Source organism: Grampus griseus, assembly GCF_964374135.1.
Source record: "Grampus griseus genome assembly, chromosome: 6".
Lineage (NCBI taxonomy): Eukaryota > Metazoa > Chordata > Mammalia > Artiodactyla > Delphinidae > Grampus > Grampus griseus.
Window position 1 is genome coordinate 106,861,165 of NC_139000.1, and position 16,077 is coordinate 106,877,241.

At 40.5% G+C, this 16,077-nt stretch overlaps 1 protein-coding gene across 1 annotated transcript in view; it reads left to right on the forward strand.

Moving 5' to 3' along the window:
- Positions 1 to 16,077, forward strand: part of MTMR9 (myotubularin related protein 9) — a gene marked incomplete at its 5' end in the record, with an annotated part of 95,256 nt that overhangs the window by 63,563 nt on the left and 15,616 nt on the right. Inside the window, 2 exons of the mRNA XM_082655816.1 lie at positions 12,142 to 12,283; positions 14,089 to 14,309. Coding sequence (XP_082511942.1) covers positions 12,142 to 12,283; positions 14,089 to 14,309 — 363 coding nt within the window. The remainder of the gene's footprint in view (positions 1 to 12,141; positions 12,284 to 14,088; positions 14,310 to 16,077) is intronic.

The following is a 16,077-nucleotide window of genomic DNA, read 5'->3' on the forward strand; positions in this document are numbered from 1 at the left end:
CCTCTTTCTTAAGGTAGGATTGTATTGCTATAAACTTGCCTCTTAGAACTGCTGTTGCTGCATCCCATAGGTTTGGGGTCGTCGTGTCTCGATTGTCATTCGTCTCTAGGTGTTTTTTGATTTCCTCTTTGATTTCTTCAGTGATCACTTCGTTATTAAGTAGTGTATTGTTTAGCCTCCATGTGTTTGTATTTTGTACAGATCTTTTCCTGTAATTGATATCTAGTCTCACAGCCATGTGCTTGGAAAAGATGCTTCATACAGTTCCAATTTTCTTTTTTTTTTTCACATGTTTATTGGAGCATAATTGCTTTACAGTGGTGTGTTACTTTCTGCTTTATAACAAAGTGAATCAGTTATACATATACCTGTGTTCCCATATCTCTTCCCTCTTGCGTCTCCCTCCCTCCCACCCTCCCTATCCCACCCCTCCAGGCGGTCAGAAAGAACCGAGCTGATCTCCCTGTGCTATGCGGCTGCTTCCCACTAGCTATCTACCTTACGTTTGGTAGTGTATATATGTCCGTGCCTCTCTCTCGCTTTGTCACAGCTCACCCTTCCCCCTCCCCATATCCTCAAGTCCATTCTCTAGTAGGTCTGTGTCTTTATTCCTGTCTCACCCCTAGCTTCTTCGTGACATTTTTTTTTCCTTCTTAAATTCCATATATATGTGTTAGCATACGGTATTTGTCTTTCTCTTTCTGACATACTTCACTCTGTGTGACAGACTCCAGGTCTCTCCACCTCATTACAAATAGCTCAATTTCGTGTCTTCTTATGCCTGAGTAATATTCCATTGCATACATGTGCCACATCTTCTTTATCCATTCTTCCGATGATGGGCACGTAGGTTGTTTCCAGTCCGGGCTATTGTAAATAGAGCTGCAATGAACATTTTGGTACATGACTCTTTTTGAATTATGGTGTTCTGAGGGTATATGCCCAGTAGTGGGATTGCTGGGTCACGTGGTAGTTCTATTTGTAGTTTTTTAAGGAACCTCCATACTGTTCTCCACAGTGGCTGTATCGATTTACATTCCCACCAACAGTGCAAGTGGCTTCCCTTTTCTCCACACCCACTCCAGCATTTACTGTTTCTAGATTTTTTGATGATGGCCATTCTGACTGGTGTGAGATGATATCTCATTGTAGTTCTGATTTGCATTTCTCTAATGATTAATGAAGTTGAGCATTGTTTCCTGTGTTTGTTGGCAGTCTGTATATCTTCTTTGGAGAAATGTCTATTTCGGTCTTCTGCCCATTTTTGGATTGGGTTGTTTGATTTTTTGTTCTTGAGCTGCCTGAGCTGCTTATAAATTTTGGAGATTAATCCTTTGTCAGTTGCTTCATTTGCAAATATTTTCTCCCCTTGTGAGGTTTGTCTTTTGGTCTTGTTTGTGGTTTCCTTTGCTGTGCAAAAGCTTTGAAGTTCCATTAGGTCCCATTTGTTTATTTTTGTTTTTATTTCCATTTCTCTAGGAGGTGGGTCAAAAAGGATCTTGCTGTGATTTATGTCTTAGAGTGTTCTGCCTGTTTTCTTCTAGGAGTTTGATAGTTTCTGGCCTTACATTTAGGTCTTCAATCCATTTTGAGCTTATTTTTGTGTATGGTGTTAGGGAGTGATCTAATCTCATACTTTTACATGTATCTGTCCAGTTTTCCCAGCACCACTTATTGAAGAGGCTGTCCTTTCTCCACTGTACATTCCTGCCTCCTTTATCAAAGATAAGGTGACCATATGTGCGTGGGTTTATCTCTGGGCTTTCTGTCCTGTTCCATTGATCTATCTTTCTGTTTCTGTGCCAGTACCATACTGTCTTGATTACTGTAGCTTTGTAGTATAGTCTGAAGTCACGGAGCCTCATTCCTCCAGCTCCGTTTTTCGTTCTCAAGATTGCTTTGGCTATTTGGGGTCTTTTGTGTTTCCATACAAATTGTGAAAGTTTTCGTTCTAGTTTTGTGAAAAATGCCAGTGGTAGTTTGCTAGGGATTGCATTGAATCTGTAGATTGCTTTGGGTAGTAGAGTCCTTTTCACAGTGTTGATTCTTCCCATCCAAGAACATGGTATATCTCTCCATCTATTTGTATCATCTTTAATTTCTTTCATCAGTGTCTTATAATTTTCTGCATACAGGTCTTTTGTCTCCTTAGGTAGGTTTATTCCTAGGTATTTTATTCTTTGTGCTGCAGTGGTAAATGGGAGTGTTTTCTTGATTTCACTTTCAGATTTTTCATCATTGGTGTATAGGAATGGCAGAGATTTCTGTGCCCTGCTACTTTACCAAATTCATTGATTAGCTCTAGTAGTTTTCCGGTAGCATCTTTAGGATTCGCTGTGTGTAGTGCCATGTCATCTGCAAACAGTGACAGCTTTACTTCTTCTTTTCCGATTTGGATTCCTTTTATTTCCTTTTCTTCTCTGATTGCTGTGGCTAAAACTTCCAAAACTATGTTGAATAAGAGTGGTGAGAGTGGGCAGCCTTGTCTTGTTCCTGATCTTAGTGGAAATGCTTTCATGTTTTCACCATTGTGGATGACGTTGGTTGTGGGTTTGTGATATATGGCCTTTATCATGTTGAGGAAAGTTCCCTCTATGCCTACTTTCTGCAAGGTTTTTATCATAAATGGGTTTTGAATTTTGTCAAAAGCTTTCTGTGCATCTATTGAGATGATCATATGGTTTTTCTTCTTCAGTTTGTTAATACGGTTCATCACATTGATTGTTCTGCGTATACTGAGGAATCCTTGCATTCCTGGAGTAAACCCCATTTGATCATGGTGTATGATCCTTTTAATGTGCTGTTGGATTCTGTTTGCTGGTATTTTGTTGAGGATTTTTGCGTCTGTGTTCATCAGGGATATTGGCCTGTAGTTTTCTTTGTGACATCCTTGTCTGGTTCTGGTATCAAGGTGACGGTGGCCTCGTAGAATGAATTTGGGAGTGTTCCTCCCTCTGCTATATTTTGGAAGAATTTGAGAAGGATAGGTGTTAGCTCTTCTCTAAATGTTTGATAGAAGTCGCCTGTGAAGCCATCTGGTCCTGGGCTTTTGTTTGTTGGAAGATTTTTAATCATAGTTTCCATTTCAGTGCTTGTGATTGGTCTGTTCGTATTTTCTGTTTTTCCCGATTCAGTCTTGGCAGGTTGTGCATCCCTAAGAATTTGTCCGTTTCTTCCAGGTTGTCCATTTTATTGGCATAGAGTTGCTTGTGGTAATCTCTCATGATCTTTTGTATTTCTGCACTGTCAGTTGTTACTTCTCCTTTTTCATTGCTAATTGTATTGATTTGAGTCTTCTCCCTTTTTTTCTTGATGAGTCTGACTAATGGTTTATCAATTTTGTCTATCTTCCCAAAGAACCAGCTTTTAGCTTTATTGATCTTTGCTATCGTTTCCTTCATTTCTTTTTCATTGATTTCTGATCTGATCTTTATGATTTCTTTCCTTCTGCTAACTTTGGGGTTTTTTTGTTCTTCTTTCCTTTAAAATTGCTTTAGGTGCGAGGTTAGGTTGTTTATTCGAGATGCTTTCTCTTTCTTAAGGTAGGATTGTATTGCTATAAACTTGCCTCTTAGAACTGCTGTTGCTGCATCCCATAGGTTTGGGGTCGTCGTGTCTCGATTGTCATTCGTCTCTAGGTGTTTTTTGATTTCCTCTTTGATTTCTTCAGTGATCACTTCGTTATTAAGTAGTGTAGTGTTTAGCTTCCAAGTGTTTGCATTTTTTACAGATCTTTTCCTGTATTTGATATCCAGAATCATAGCCTCGTGGTCGGAAAGATACTTGAAACAATTTCAATTTTCTTAAATTTACCAGGGCTTGACTTGTGACCCAAGATATGATCTATTCTGTAGAATGTTGCATGAGCACTTGAGAAAAATGTGTATTTTGTTGTTTTTGTTAGAATGTCCTATAAATGTCAGTAACGTCTGTCTTGTTTAATGTATCATTTAAAGCTTGTGTTTCCTTATTTATTTTCATTTTGCATGATCGGTCCATTGCTGAAGGTGGTGTGTCAAAGTTTCCTACTATGAATATGTTAGTGTTGATTTCTCCTTTTATAGCTGTTAGTATTTTCTTTATGTATTGAGGTGCTTCTATGTTGGGTGCCTAGATATTTACAATTGTTATATCTTCTTCTTGGATCGATCCCTTGATCATTATGTAGTGTTCTTTGTCTCTTGTAATAGTCTTTATTTTAAAGTCTATTTTGTCTGATATGAGAATTGCTACTCCAGCTTTCTTTTGGTTTCCATTTGCATGGAATATCTTTTTCCATCCCCTCACTTTCAGTCTGTATGTGTCTCTAGGTCGGACATGGGTCTCTTGTAGACAACATTAATATGGGTCTTGTTTTTGTATCCATTCAGCCAGTCTGTGTCTCTTGGTGGGTGCGTTTAATCCATTTACATTTAAGGTAATTATCGATATGTATGTTCCTATTCCCATTTTCTGAATTGTTTGGGGTTTGTTATTGTAGGTCTTTTCCTTCTCTTGTGTTTCTTGCCTAGAGAAGTTCCTTTAGCATTTGTTGTAAAGCTTGTTTTGTGGTGCTGAAGTCGCTCAGCTTTGCTTGTCTCTAAAGGTTTTTAATTTCTCCATCAAATCTGAGTGAGACCCTTGCTGGGTATAGTAATCTTGGTTTTAGGTTTTTCTCCTTTATCACTTTAAATATGTCCTGCCAGTCCCTTCTGGCTTTCAGAGTTTCTGCTGAAAGTACAGCTGTTAACCTTATGCCAATTCCCTTGTGTGTTATCTGTTGTTTTTTCCTTGCTGTTTTTAATATGTTTTCTTTGTATTTAATTTTTGTTAGTTTGATTAATATGTGTCTTGGGGCGTTTCTCCTTGGATTGTTCTTGTATGGGATTCTCTGTGCTTCCTGGACTTGATTAACTATTTCCTTTCCCATATTAGGGAAGTTTTCAACTATAACCTCTTCAAATATTTTCTGAGTCCCTTTTTTCTCTTCTTCTTCTGGAACCCATATAATTGTAATGTTGGTGTGTTTAATGTTGTCCCAGAGATCTCTGAGACCTTCCTCAATTCTCTTCATTGTTTTCTTTTTATTCTGCTTTGCAGTAGTCATTTGCAGTATTTTATTTTCCAGGTCACTTATCTGTTCTTCTGCCTCAGTTATTCTGCTATTGATCCCATCTAGAGTATTTTTCTTTTCATTTATTGTGTTGTTCATTGTTGCTTGTTTCATTTTTAGTTTTTCTAGGTCCTTGTTAAATGTTTCTTGCATTTTGTCTATTCTAGTTCCAAGATTTTGGATCATCTTGACTATCATTATTCTGAATTCTTTTTCAGGTAGACTGCCTGTTTCCTCCTCATGTGTTAGGTCAGGTTGGTTTTTATCTTGCTCCTCCATCTGCTGTGTGTTTTTTTGTCTTCTCATTTTGCTCATTTTACTGTGTTTCGGGTTTCCTTTTTGCAGGCTGCAGGTTTGCTGTTCCCATTGTTTTTGGTGTCTGTTCCCAGTGGCTAAGGTTGGTTCAGTGGGTTGTGTAGGCTTCCTGGTGGAGGGGACTTTTGCCTGTGTTCTGGTGGATGAGGCTGGATTTTGTGTTTCTGGTGGGAAGGTCCATGTCTGGTGGTGTGTTTTGGGGTGTCTGTGGACTTACTATTATTTTAGGCAGCCTCTCTGCTAATGGGTGGGGTTGTGTTCCTGTCTCGCTAGTTGTTTGGCATAGGTTGTCCAGCACTGTGGCTTGCTGGTCGTTGAGTGAAGCTGGCTGCTGGTGTTGAGATGGAGATCTCTGGGAGATTTTCGCTGTTTGATATTATGTGGAGCTGGGAGGTTCCTTGTGGACCAGTGTCCTGAAGTTGACTCTCCCACCTCAGAGGCACAGCACTGACTCCTGGCTGCAGCACCAAGAGCCTTTCATCAACTCGGCTCAGAATGAAAGTGAGAAAAAGTAGAAAGAAAGAAAGGAAGGGTGGGAGGGAGGGAGGGAGGAAGGAAAGAAGAAAGAAAAAAGAAAGAAAGCAAAATAAATTAAGATAAAATAAAGTTATTAAAATTAAAAATAATTATTAAGAAAAAAGATTTTTAAAAATTAAAAAAAAAAAACGGACGTATAGAACCCTAAGACAAATGGTGAAATCAAAGGTATACAGACAAAATCTCACACAGAATCATACACATACACACTCAGAAAAAGAGGAAAAGAGGAAACAATAATAAATCTTCTCAAAGTCCACCTTTTCAATTTGGGATGATTTATTGTCTATTCAGGTATTCCACAGATGCAGGGTACATCAAGTTGATTGTGGAGTTTTAATCTATTGCTCCTGAGGGTGCTGGGAGAGATTTCCCTTTCTCTTCTTTTTTTGCACAGCTCCTGGGGCTCAGCTTTGGATTTGGCCCTGCCTCTGTGTGTAGGTCGCTGGAGGGTGTCTGTTCTTCGCTCAGACAGGCCGGGGTGAAATGAGCAGCTGACTCGGGGGCTCTGGCTCACTCAGGCTGGTGGCAGGGAGGGGTGTGGATGCCAGGCGAGACTGCGACGGCAAAGGCTGGTGGGACATTGTACCAGCCTGAGGCGTGCCGTGCGTTCTCCTGGGGAAGTTGTCCCTGGATCCCGGGACCCTGGCAGTGGCGGGCTGCGCAGGCTCCCCGGAAGGGAGGTGTAGATAGTGACCTGTGCTCGCACACAGGCTTCTTGGTGGCGGCAGCAGCAGCCTTAGCATCTCATGCCCATCTCTGGGGTCCGCGCTGTTAGCCGCGGCTCGCACCCGTCTCTGGAGCGCCTTTAAGCAGCGCTCTTAATCCCCTCTCCTCGCGCACCAGGAAACAAAGAGGGAAGAAAAAGTCTCCTGCCTCTTCGGCAGTTGCAGACTTTTCGCGGACTCCTTCCCGGCCAGACGTGGCGCACTAACCCCCTGCAGGCTGTGTTCACTCCGCCAACCCCAGTCCTCTCCCTGCGCTCCGCCCCAGTGGGTGAGCAGACAAGCCTCTCAGGCTGGTGAGTGCTGGTCGGCACCGATCCTCTGTGCCGGAATCTCTCTGCTTTGCCTTCCGCACCCCTGTTGCTGTGCTCTCCTCCGTGGCTCCAAAGCTTCCCCCCGTTGCCACCCGCAGTGTCTGCCCACAAAGGGGCTTCCTAGTGTGTGGAAACCTTTCCTCCTTCACAGCTCCCTCCCACTGGTGCGGGTCCCGTCCCTATTCTTTTGTCTCTGTTTATTCTTTTTTCTTTTGCCTTACCCAGGTATGTGGGGATTTTCTTGCCGTTTGGGAGGTCTCAGTTCTTCTGCCAGTGTTCAGTAGGTGTTCTGTAGGAGTTGTTCCACATGTAGATGTATTTCTGGTGTATCTTTGGGGAGGAAGGTGATCTCTGCGTCTTACTCTTCCACCATCTTCCTCCCAGTAATGTATTTTTTAGCCTCCATGTGTTTGTGTTTTTTACATTTTTTTCCCTGTAATTCATTTCTAATCTCATAGCGTTGTGGTCAGAAAAGATGCTTGATATGATTTCAATTTTCTTAAATTGACTTAGGCTTGATTTGTGACCCTAGAGGTGAGCTATCCTGGAGAATGTTCTGTGCGCACTTGAGAAGAAAGTGTAATCTGCTGTTTTTGGATGGAATGTCCTATAAATATCAATGAAATCTATCCGATCTATTGTGTCATTTAAAGCTTCTCTTTCCTTATTTATTTTCATTTTGGGTGATCTCTCCATTGGTGTAAGTGAGGTGTTAAAGTCCCCCACTATTACTGTGGTACTGTCAATTTCTTCTTTTATAGCTGTTAGCAGTTGCCTTATGTATTGAGGTGCTCCTATGTTGGGTGCATATAGATTTATAATTGTTATATCTTCTTCTTGGATTGATCCCTTGATCATTATGTAGTGTCCTTCCTTGTCTCTCGTAACATTCTTTATTTTAAAGTATATTTTATCTGATACGAGTATAGCTACTCCAGCTTTCTTTTGATTTCCATTTGCATGGAATATCTTTTTCCATCCCCTCACTTTCATATGTATGGGTCTTGTTTTTGTATCCATTCAGCAAGCCTGTCTCTTTTGGTTGGAGCGTTTAATCCATTCACATTTAAGGTAATTATCAATATGTATGTTCCTGTGACCATTTTCTTCATTGTTTTGGGTTTGTTTTTGTAGGTCCTTTTCTTGTATTTTCCACTTAGAGAAGTTCCTTTAGCATTTGTTGTAGAGGTGGTTTGGTGGTGCTGAATTCTCTTAGCTTTTGCTTGTCTGTAAAGCTTTTGATTTCTCCATGGAATCTGAATGAGATCCTTGCTGGGTAGAGTAATCTTGGTTTTAGGTTCTTCCCTTTCATCACTTGAAGTATGTCATGCCACTCCCTTCTGGCTTGTAGAGTTTCTGCTGAGAAATCAGCTGTTAAACTTATGGCAGTTCCCTTGTATGTTATTTGTCAGTTTTCCCTTGCTGCTTTTAATAATTTTTCTTTGTCTTTAGTTTTTGCCAATTTGATTACTATGTGTCTCGGCATGTTTCTCCTTGGGTTTATCCTGTATGGGACTCGCTGCGCTTCCTGGACTTGGGTTGCTATTTCTTTGCCCATGTTAGGGACGTTTTCAACTATAATCTCTTCAAATATTTTCTTGGGTCCTTTCTCTCTCTCTTCTCCTTCTGGGACCCCTATAATGCACATGTTGTTGTGTTTAATGTTGTCCCAGAGGTCTCTTAGGCTGTCTTCATTTCTTTTCATTCTTTTTCCTTTATTCTGTTCCACAGCAGCGAATTCCACCATTCTGTCTTCCAGGTCACGTATCCGTTCTTCTGCCTCAGTTATTCTGCTATTGATTCCTTCTAGTGTAGTTTTCATTTCAGTTATTGTATTGTTCGTCTCTGTTTGTTCTTTAATTCTTGTAGGTCTTTGTTAAAGATTTCTTGCACGTTCTTGATCTTTGCCTCCATTCTTTTTCCGAGGTCCTGGATCATCTTCACTATCATTATTCTGAATTCTTTTTCTGGAAGGCTGCCTATCTCCACTTCATTTAGTTGTTTTTCTGGGGCTTTATCTTGTTCCTTCATCTGGTACCTAGCCCTCTGCCTTTTCATCTTGTCTGTCTTTCTGTGAATGTGTTTTTTGTTCCACAGGCTGCAGGATTGTAGTTCTTCTTGCTTCTGCTGTCTGCCTTGTGTTAGAATGCCCTTTTTAAGAAGGGGATTCCCACTGAAACAGTAGGTAGGTAGAAGTGTTGTCACCACATAGTTGGATGGCACTTTTCTTTGAGATTTTAATTTGTTTTATTGATGCTTCCAAATTAGGGAAATATATATGTAATTTTAAAAATAAATGAGAAATTGATAATAGAACAGGTTGCTTAAGATCATGTGGTGAGTTAGCAACTTACCACAGGGCCACCAAGTGCCATGAATCAGGATTCCCTGGGATTCCTGGTGTAGGGACCTCTCTGGTGGTCCAGTGGTAAAGAATCCACCTTCCTATGCAGGGGACACGGGTTTGATCCCTGGTCGAGGAATGAAGATCCCACTTGCCGCTGGGCAAATAAGCCCACACGCCACAGCTACTGAACTTACGCGCCTCAATGAGAGCCCACGTGCCGCGAACTACAGAGCCCACTCACTCTGGAGCCTGCGCGCTACAACTAGAGAGAGAAAACCAACACGCCACAACTAGAGAGAAGACCGCACCACAACGAAAAGATCCTGCATGCCGCAACTAAGGCCTGATGCAGCCAAAAAAATAAAGAAAAAAAAGGGAAGCCCAATTATCTTATAAAATAATGGGAGTTAAAGACCAAGGTTCTGTGGCAGAGAAATAAATAATACAGAATGATGAGATGTATATATTAAGGGATTGGGTTTTTTTTTTTCTTTTTGCGGTATGAGGGCCTCTCACTGCCGTGGCCTCTCACGTTGCGGAGCACAGACTCCGGATGCACAGGCTCAGCAGCTGTGGCTCACGGGCCCAGCCGCTCCACGGCATATGGGATCTTCCTGGACCGGGGCATGAATCCGTGTCCCCTGCATCAGCAGGCGGACTCTCAACCAGGGAAGCTCAAGGGTTTGGGATTTTTTAACCTAAGTTAAAAATATTTCCCCTTACATGATGAGTACAGAGGCTTTGTTTGCTTATGAGACATGAATTGTCATAAACCCTTATAACCATGTTGTCTGAGTCTTCAGCCATAATTAGAGGTGATGCAGGTGGATGTAATCCCAGGGGCAGAACAGTGTTTTCTATCTCCACCTTTGTTTGGTTTGGGCTACCTTAAACAAACAGGGACTTACACACTCCTAGGAGAATTGAAGGTTTTGGTTTATTTTGCCATGTTTGAGTTCCCTTTTGGGATGTATATTAGCTCATTAGTTATACCTTCATAAAAATCTGCCCTTACAACACTCAAAATGTAAAAATAGACCTTAAATTAATTGAATTAAATTTAGAGTATACCACAGATAACTAGGATATACATCTAATATATATCAAAAGCCTGAAAACATTTGCTCATACCCTTCAGTCTAGTCATTAGATTTCATCCTGAGAATGGGGTTGTTAACTTAAACATAGGTGAACATCAGGGAGTCTTATTTTCAAATTAAGAACTCTAGAATAATTCAGCAAAAGACAAAAAGCTAAGTACACCATCTAAAGTGTAACAAAAATTGGCAGTGACCTGAATGTCCAAGTATAGGATTAAGTAAATTGTAGTTCATCACTTAATAGAATATTATGTAACCATTAATACAATACTTTTATAGATGACATAGAAACATGGGAAAATGTTTATAATAAAAGTGGAAATAATAAGTTACCTTTCGCTACAGCTATGTAAAGTATATCTGTACATGAGGAAAGAATTAACAGTAGCCAAACATAAAACTTTTATGGGAAAGTGGTGAGCTTATTTTCCTTTTTTCCACAATTTCCTTCACTGTCATTTCAATAAAAAGAGGTAGAAGAAGGGGAGGGGAGAAAATGTAGTTTAGTTTCTGGTGTTTCCTCCCACTCTTTAGAATAATGGGGTCCTGGGAACCACCTACACAGTGTATAGTGGTATCATTGCCACTGACTTTCTAGATTGATACTTTTTTTTCCCCCTAAGGAATTTATTTATTTGGTTGCACTGGGTCTATTTGGTTGCGCTGGGTCTTATTTGCAGCAGGCGGACTCCTTAGTTGTGGCTTGCCGGCTCCTTAGTTGCAACACGCGGACTCCTTAATTTTGGCTCATGGGTTCCTTAGTTGCGGGTCGCTGGCTTCTTAGTTGCAGCATGTGGGCTCCTTAGTTGTGGCATGCAAACTCTTAGTTGTGGCATGCGTGTGGGATCTAGTTCCCTGACCAGGGATTGAACCTGGGCCCCCTGCATTGGGAGCATGGAGTCTTTACCACTGTGCCACCAGGGTGGTCCCTAGATTGACACTTTTTTTTTGTTGTTTTTTTGCGGTACGCGGGCCTCTCACTGTTGTGGCCTCTCCCGTTGCGGAGCACAGGCTCCGGATGCGCAGGCTCAGCAGCCATGGCTCACGGGCCCAGCCGCTCCACGGCACGTGGGATCCTCCCAGACCAGGTCACGAACCCGTGTCCCCTGCATCAGCAGGCGGACTCCCAACCACTGCGCCACCAGGGAAACCCCCTGACACTTTTATATATAATATTTTAAAATTTTTCTTCCTGTTTTCATGTTTCTCAAAGTGTGGTTTAGGACTTGTTTCCCAGATTCATTATGGTTTATGAAGGCATCCTTACAGTAAACTGATGGTGGAAAGGTAGAATCAAGGTCAGAGAGATACAGAAAAATAACTGTGTGTGTTTCTAGGCTTGATGAGAAAAGGCTTTAGTTAACTATATTAAAGCAGAAAAGGTCAGCATCTAGTGAATGTGATGAGGTCTGCTTTCTGGTTTTGTAAAGGAAGAAAACATTCAGGAAATGGTTTTATGAAATTTGTTATAATGTAAATGGGTTCTTGTCCTATGAAATTTGGGACTTAGAGTTTTATATTTTCCCCAAAGGAAGCTATCTTCATGTACCTCATTTAGACTCTAAACCTACTGGACAGAGCAGAATGCAAAAGACTTTCAACTGTTATACTCAAGAAATGTTTATTGTTATACTCAAGAAATGTTTATTATTAACAGAGTTGGTTGACCATGTCAGGAGTGTCCCATTTGTCCTCTGAATTTTCCTACCAGGGAAGGAGCATCCATACTGATTCATGGAACAGAAGGAACTGATTCCACACTCCAGGTTACCTCCCTGGCCCAGATTATCTTGGAACCAAGAAGCAGGACCATCCGGGGCTTTGAGGCCTTGATAGAGAGAGAGTGGCTTCAGGTGAGAAAAGCTATTTTGTCCACAGAGGAACTGCTCATAATTGATGTTTGATCCTGGTTTGTGGGAATGGATATAATATATGAAATTCTGATTCAGATGTTTAATTTTCTGGGGGACAGTAAATCTCTCTTCCTCTTAATAAATGCCTGTAATCTTTACTGCCTCTCAATTTCTGTCTCCCTGTTTGCTTATATTGCTCATTTGGCACTTCATTCCCCTAACAAACGTTATTAGTTGTACCTTGTTACCTATAGGGGAAACACAAAGAACGTGTAAAACATGGTCTTGTCTCACAGAACTTAGTCTTGCTAGAGATAAAAGACATAAACAAGGGGGGAAGGAGGAGTGGGGACTTGTAAGTACAAGGCATGTGCTTTAGTGCTTTCTACCTTCTGCTCATCTCTGTCCTGTCGTCTTTCTCAGCCAGGTGAAATCCTTCTCATCCTGTAAGATCCAGCTAAATATCTCTACTTTCGTGAAGACTCTGGGACCTTAACTTCCTTCACAGAAAAAATTGATCCATTTTCCTCACACCTTGTTTCCTGAACTAGACTCAGATATAGTGACTTCTTTGAGTTCAGGGAACCTTGCCCACCCAATTCAGCTGTTTACCCCTAGGACACAACACAGTGCTGTCCTATATAATGCTGAAGGACAGCTAAAATAAAGGTCTCATAAAATACATGGAAATCCTTCAGGCCAGAGGTTAATTTAAATATATATACACCATGTAACTTAGTGTGTAATTGTGATTGAAAACAAATGTTTAGATATATCTTGAAAGGAAGTATCTCTGGAGAAAATCACTTCTGGCCCTTCTAGTTACAATTCAGCTTTATTATGTGTTAATGCTGTTATGTTTACCATGTCTACCCACCCTGACAGCTGACCTTTATCTCTGTTTAAGTCAGACCATCCTAAATATTTGGTACAGATCTTATTCAGCTACATTCCTTGTGATGCATAGCAAACAAACAAATGAGTATGATTGATTTGTTTATATATTACCATTTTCATGGGCATCAAAATCCCATTCATGTTCCTGGCATTATCTTTGTCAGATAAAGTAGCACGAGGACCCAAAGATAAAGCATGTATATGAAATACCTAGAAGGGTGTGATTTGGGGGGATAAGGTCGGTACTCAGGTTCTGGGTGGGCCAGAGAGCCAAATGATTCTTAAATTTCCTTTGGTCAGTAGATGACAGACTCTTCTAGTTCTTTTTGGGGGGAGGGGGAAACTAAAGACAGCTTTGTCTCTAATATAAAAGCATTCATACAGATGTAATCATGACAGTAACTTTCTTATGTAATTAAAGACTTACTATCAGGAGTAACCTGATAAAAATTTGTCTATGAGAACCCCATATCTATCTGCATTTAGTGTTGAGGCTTCCTTATCTTACAGTAGTCTACAGTGCTTTGGATGGATAGAAGGGGATAGCTGTCGTGTTTTATACCTGAAGAGCTTATGTTCTTTGACTTTGCTCCAGATTTTACAGACGTAGAAAGATTTATTTTATGCTTATTATTACTGAAGTTCATTATTCTTCTATTTGATATTCCAAGACCAACTGCAGACGTTATGGCTAACTGTATATATACCCTTGTTAAGTATTTGGAAATCTTGTCTTTTTCTTTAGTTGGTGAAGATTGTCTTAAACCAAGAAATCATTAAAGAGCAGCCACCCAAATTATATGATGTTCCATTTAATAGTTTTGTTGCAACTGTGTGAAATTTGTTACTAATGTGCTACAGTGTGATCTCACTGGATATGATTGCTGCATTTCCATCTTTTCTCTTAGGCTGGTCACCCATTCCAGCAGCGCTGTGCACAGTCGGCCTATTGTAATAGTAAGCAGAAGTGGGAGTCGCCTGTATTTCTTCTCTTCTTGGACAGTGTGTGGCAGATACTTCGTCAGTTCCCTTGTTCATTTGAATTTAATGAGAATCTCCTCATCATGCTCTTTGAGCATGCATATGCCTCACAGTTTGGAACATTTCTGGGCAACAATGAAAGTGAAAGGTAGGTACCTGCTCACGTGGGGGCCATTTTATTTTTAGCTGTTTTGGTCATTTCCTAAAAGAGACCAGGATTTGGTTCTACATTAATGTTATTTATAAGATGGAAGAGGTTACAGTTAGTATAAATTAAATTACGTAATTTATTGTGAGCCTGTCACATGCTAGGTGAGAGCATATCCTGGATTTTGTTCTATTTGATTAAAATTAGTTCATACACTGATTAAAAAGCTTTGAATAATTGAGCAACCATTAAAATGTTACTCTCCTTATATAGGAGCATAGTATCTTACATCTGGAAGAAGCTTTAACATATAATTCAATTCTACCCTCCATGCAGTTTGATAGATTAGGAAGGTTATTATCCAGAGAAGTGAATGACTTGTCCAGGAAGCACACAGCCTGTTGGTCACCAAAAGTATGGCTGTAGTACAGGTCTTCCTACTCCTGCTCTAGAGTTTTCTCTCTTATACCGAGAAACTGTCCTCGGGCCCAGAGTTAGGATCTTACTTCATAACCCAGACACCATCAAGTTTATAGGTTTAATTAGAAGATTCACATCAGAATGATCATTAAAGATGCTTAACTGGTAATCTTCTCATTTGGGTACAGTCTAAAGGCTTCCTCTGGGTGGGAGGCAGGGTTTGTCCCTTGGCTGGTACCTGGCATCAGTTAGTTGAATAATAAATTTAAACAATTAAGTTTTCATAAAAGAATAGAATTATTGCATCTTTACCTGTTTGAAATTCAAGAACATAGAGCAATACATGTTTTTTTACTTAAAGCTGAATTGGCAGATATTTCAACTTTAGAGTTTCTTACAGATTCTTGTCTTCAAAAGTAGGGAAAAATTTAGAACTATTTGCTCTAGAAAGTTCTGTGTCACCACAGTTTTCTCACTGTGCTTTGGCTATAGTTACTGCAGCCACATGTGATTCATATGGTCAGTTTGATTTAATGGATTTGTTTATAATTTGCACTGTTTCTTCTGTATCCCAAGGGTATTTGCTCTAAGTGTTTTCTCTGATAATATATGGAGTTGGGAGAGGACTAACTTGCTCAAGATAAAATGTCTTATTGGTACCGAGTCCAAGCTTGTACTGCTTCTGCACGACAAGCCAATAAATCGAGAGACGAGGTGTTGGGGCAAGGAATAGCAACTTTATTCAGAAAGCCAGCAGACCGGGAAGATGGTGGACTAGTGTCCCAAAGAACCATCTTGCCTGGGTTTGGATGCTAGTTTCTTTTATAAAACAAAGAGGGGGAGGTAAGGAGGTAAAGTTCAAAAATAAAAAGAAAAAAACACAAGGTGATAAGTTGTTGTAAATGTTTCCTGGTTCCTGCCAGACTCTGGAGGGGATGCATTCATTTCTTCCTCCTTGCAGTCCGTCACAGGTGGGCCTGGACAGGATGTTTCCTGGGAGCTAAACAAAGGTGTTTTAGCTTACTGCTCAGGATGGGGGACAGGGTTCCCCAGATGGGCCATTATGTATTCTTTAAGCTATAAGCAACATTCCTTTAGTGATTAACTTGTAGCGAAAGCAGTAGAATACAAAGTTTAGAGTAAAAGAAACAGATCCAGTATGGAGCCAGATTTGTTCTTCCCTATTACATTACAAAATCGAACCTTTGTGAAAACCTTCAGATGGGTTGGTGGTTGGGATTGTCCCTGAGCTGTTCATTCATAGTTTAGGCTTAAATGAATCTTTGAACATCGTACCTCAGTTTTTTCAATTGATGAAATTTACTTTGGGTATTTTAGTATCATTTTA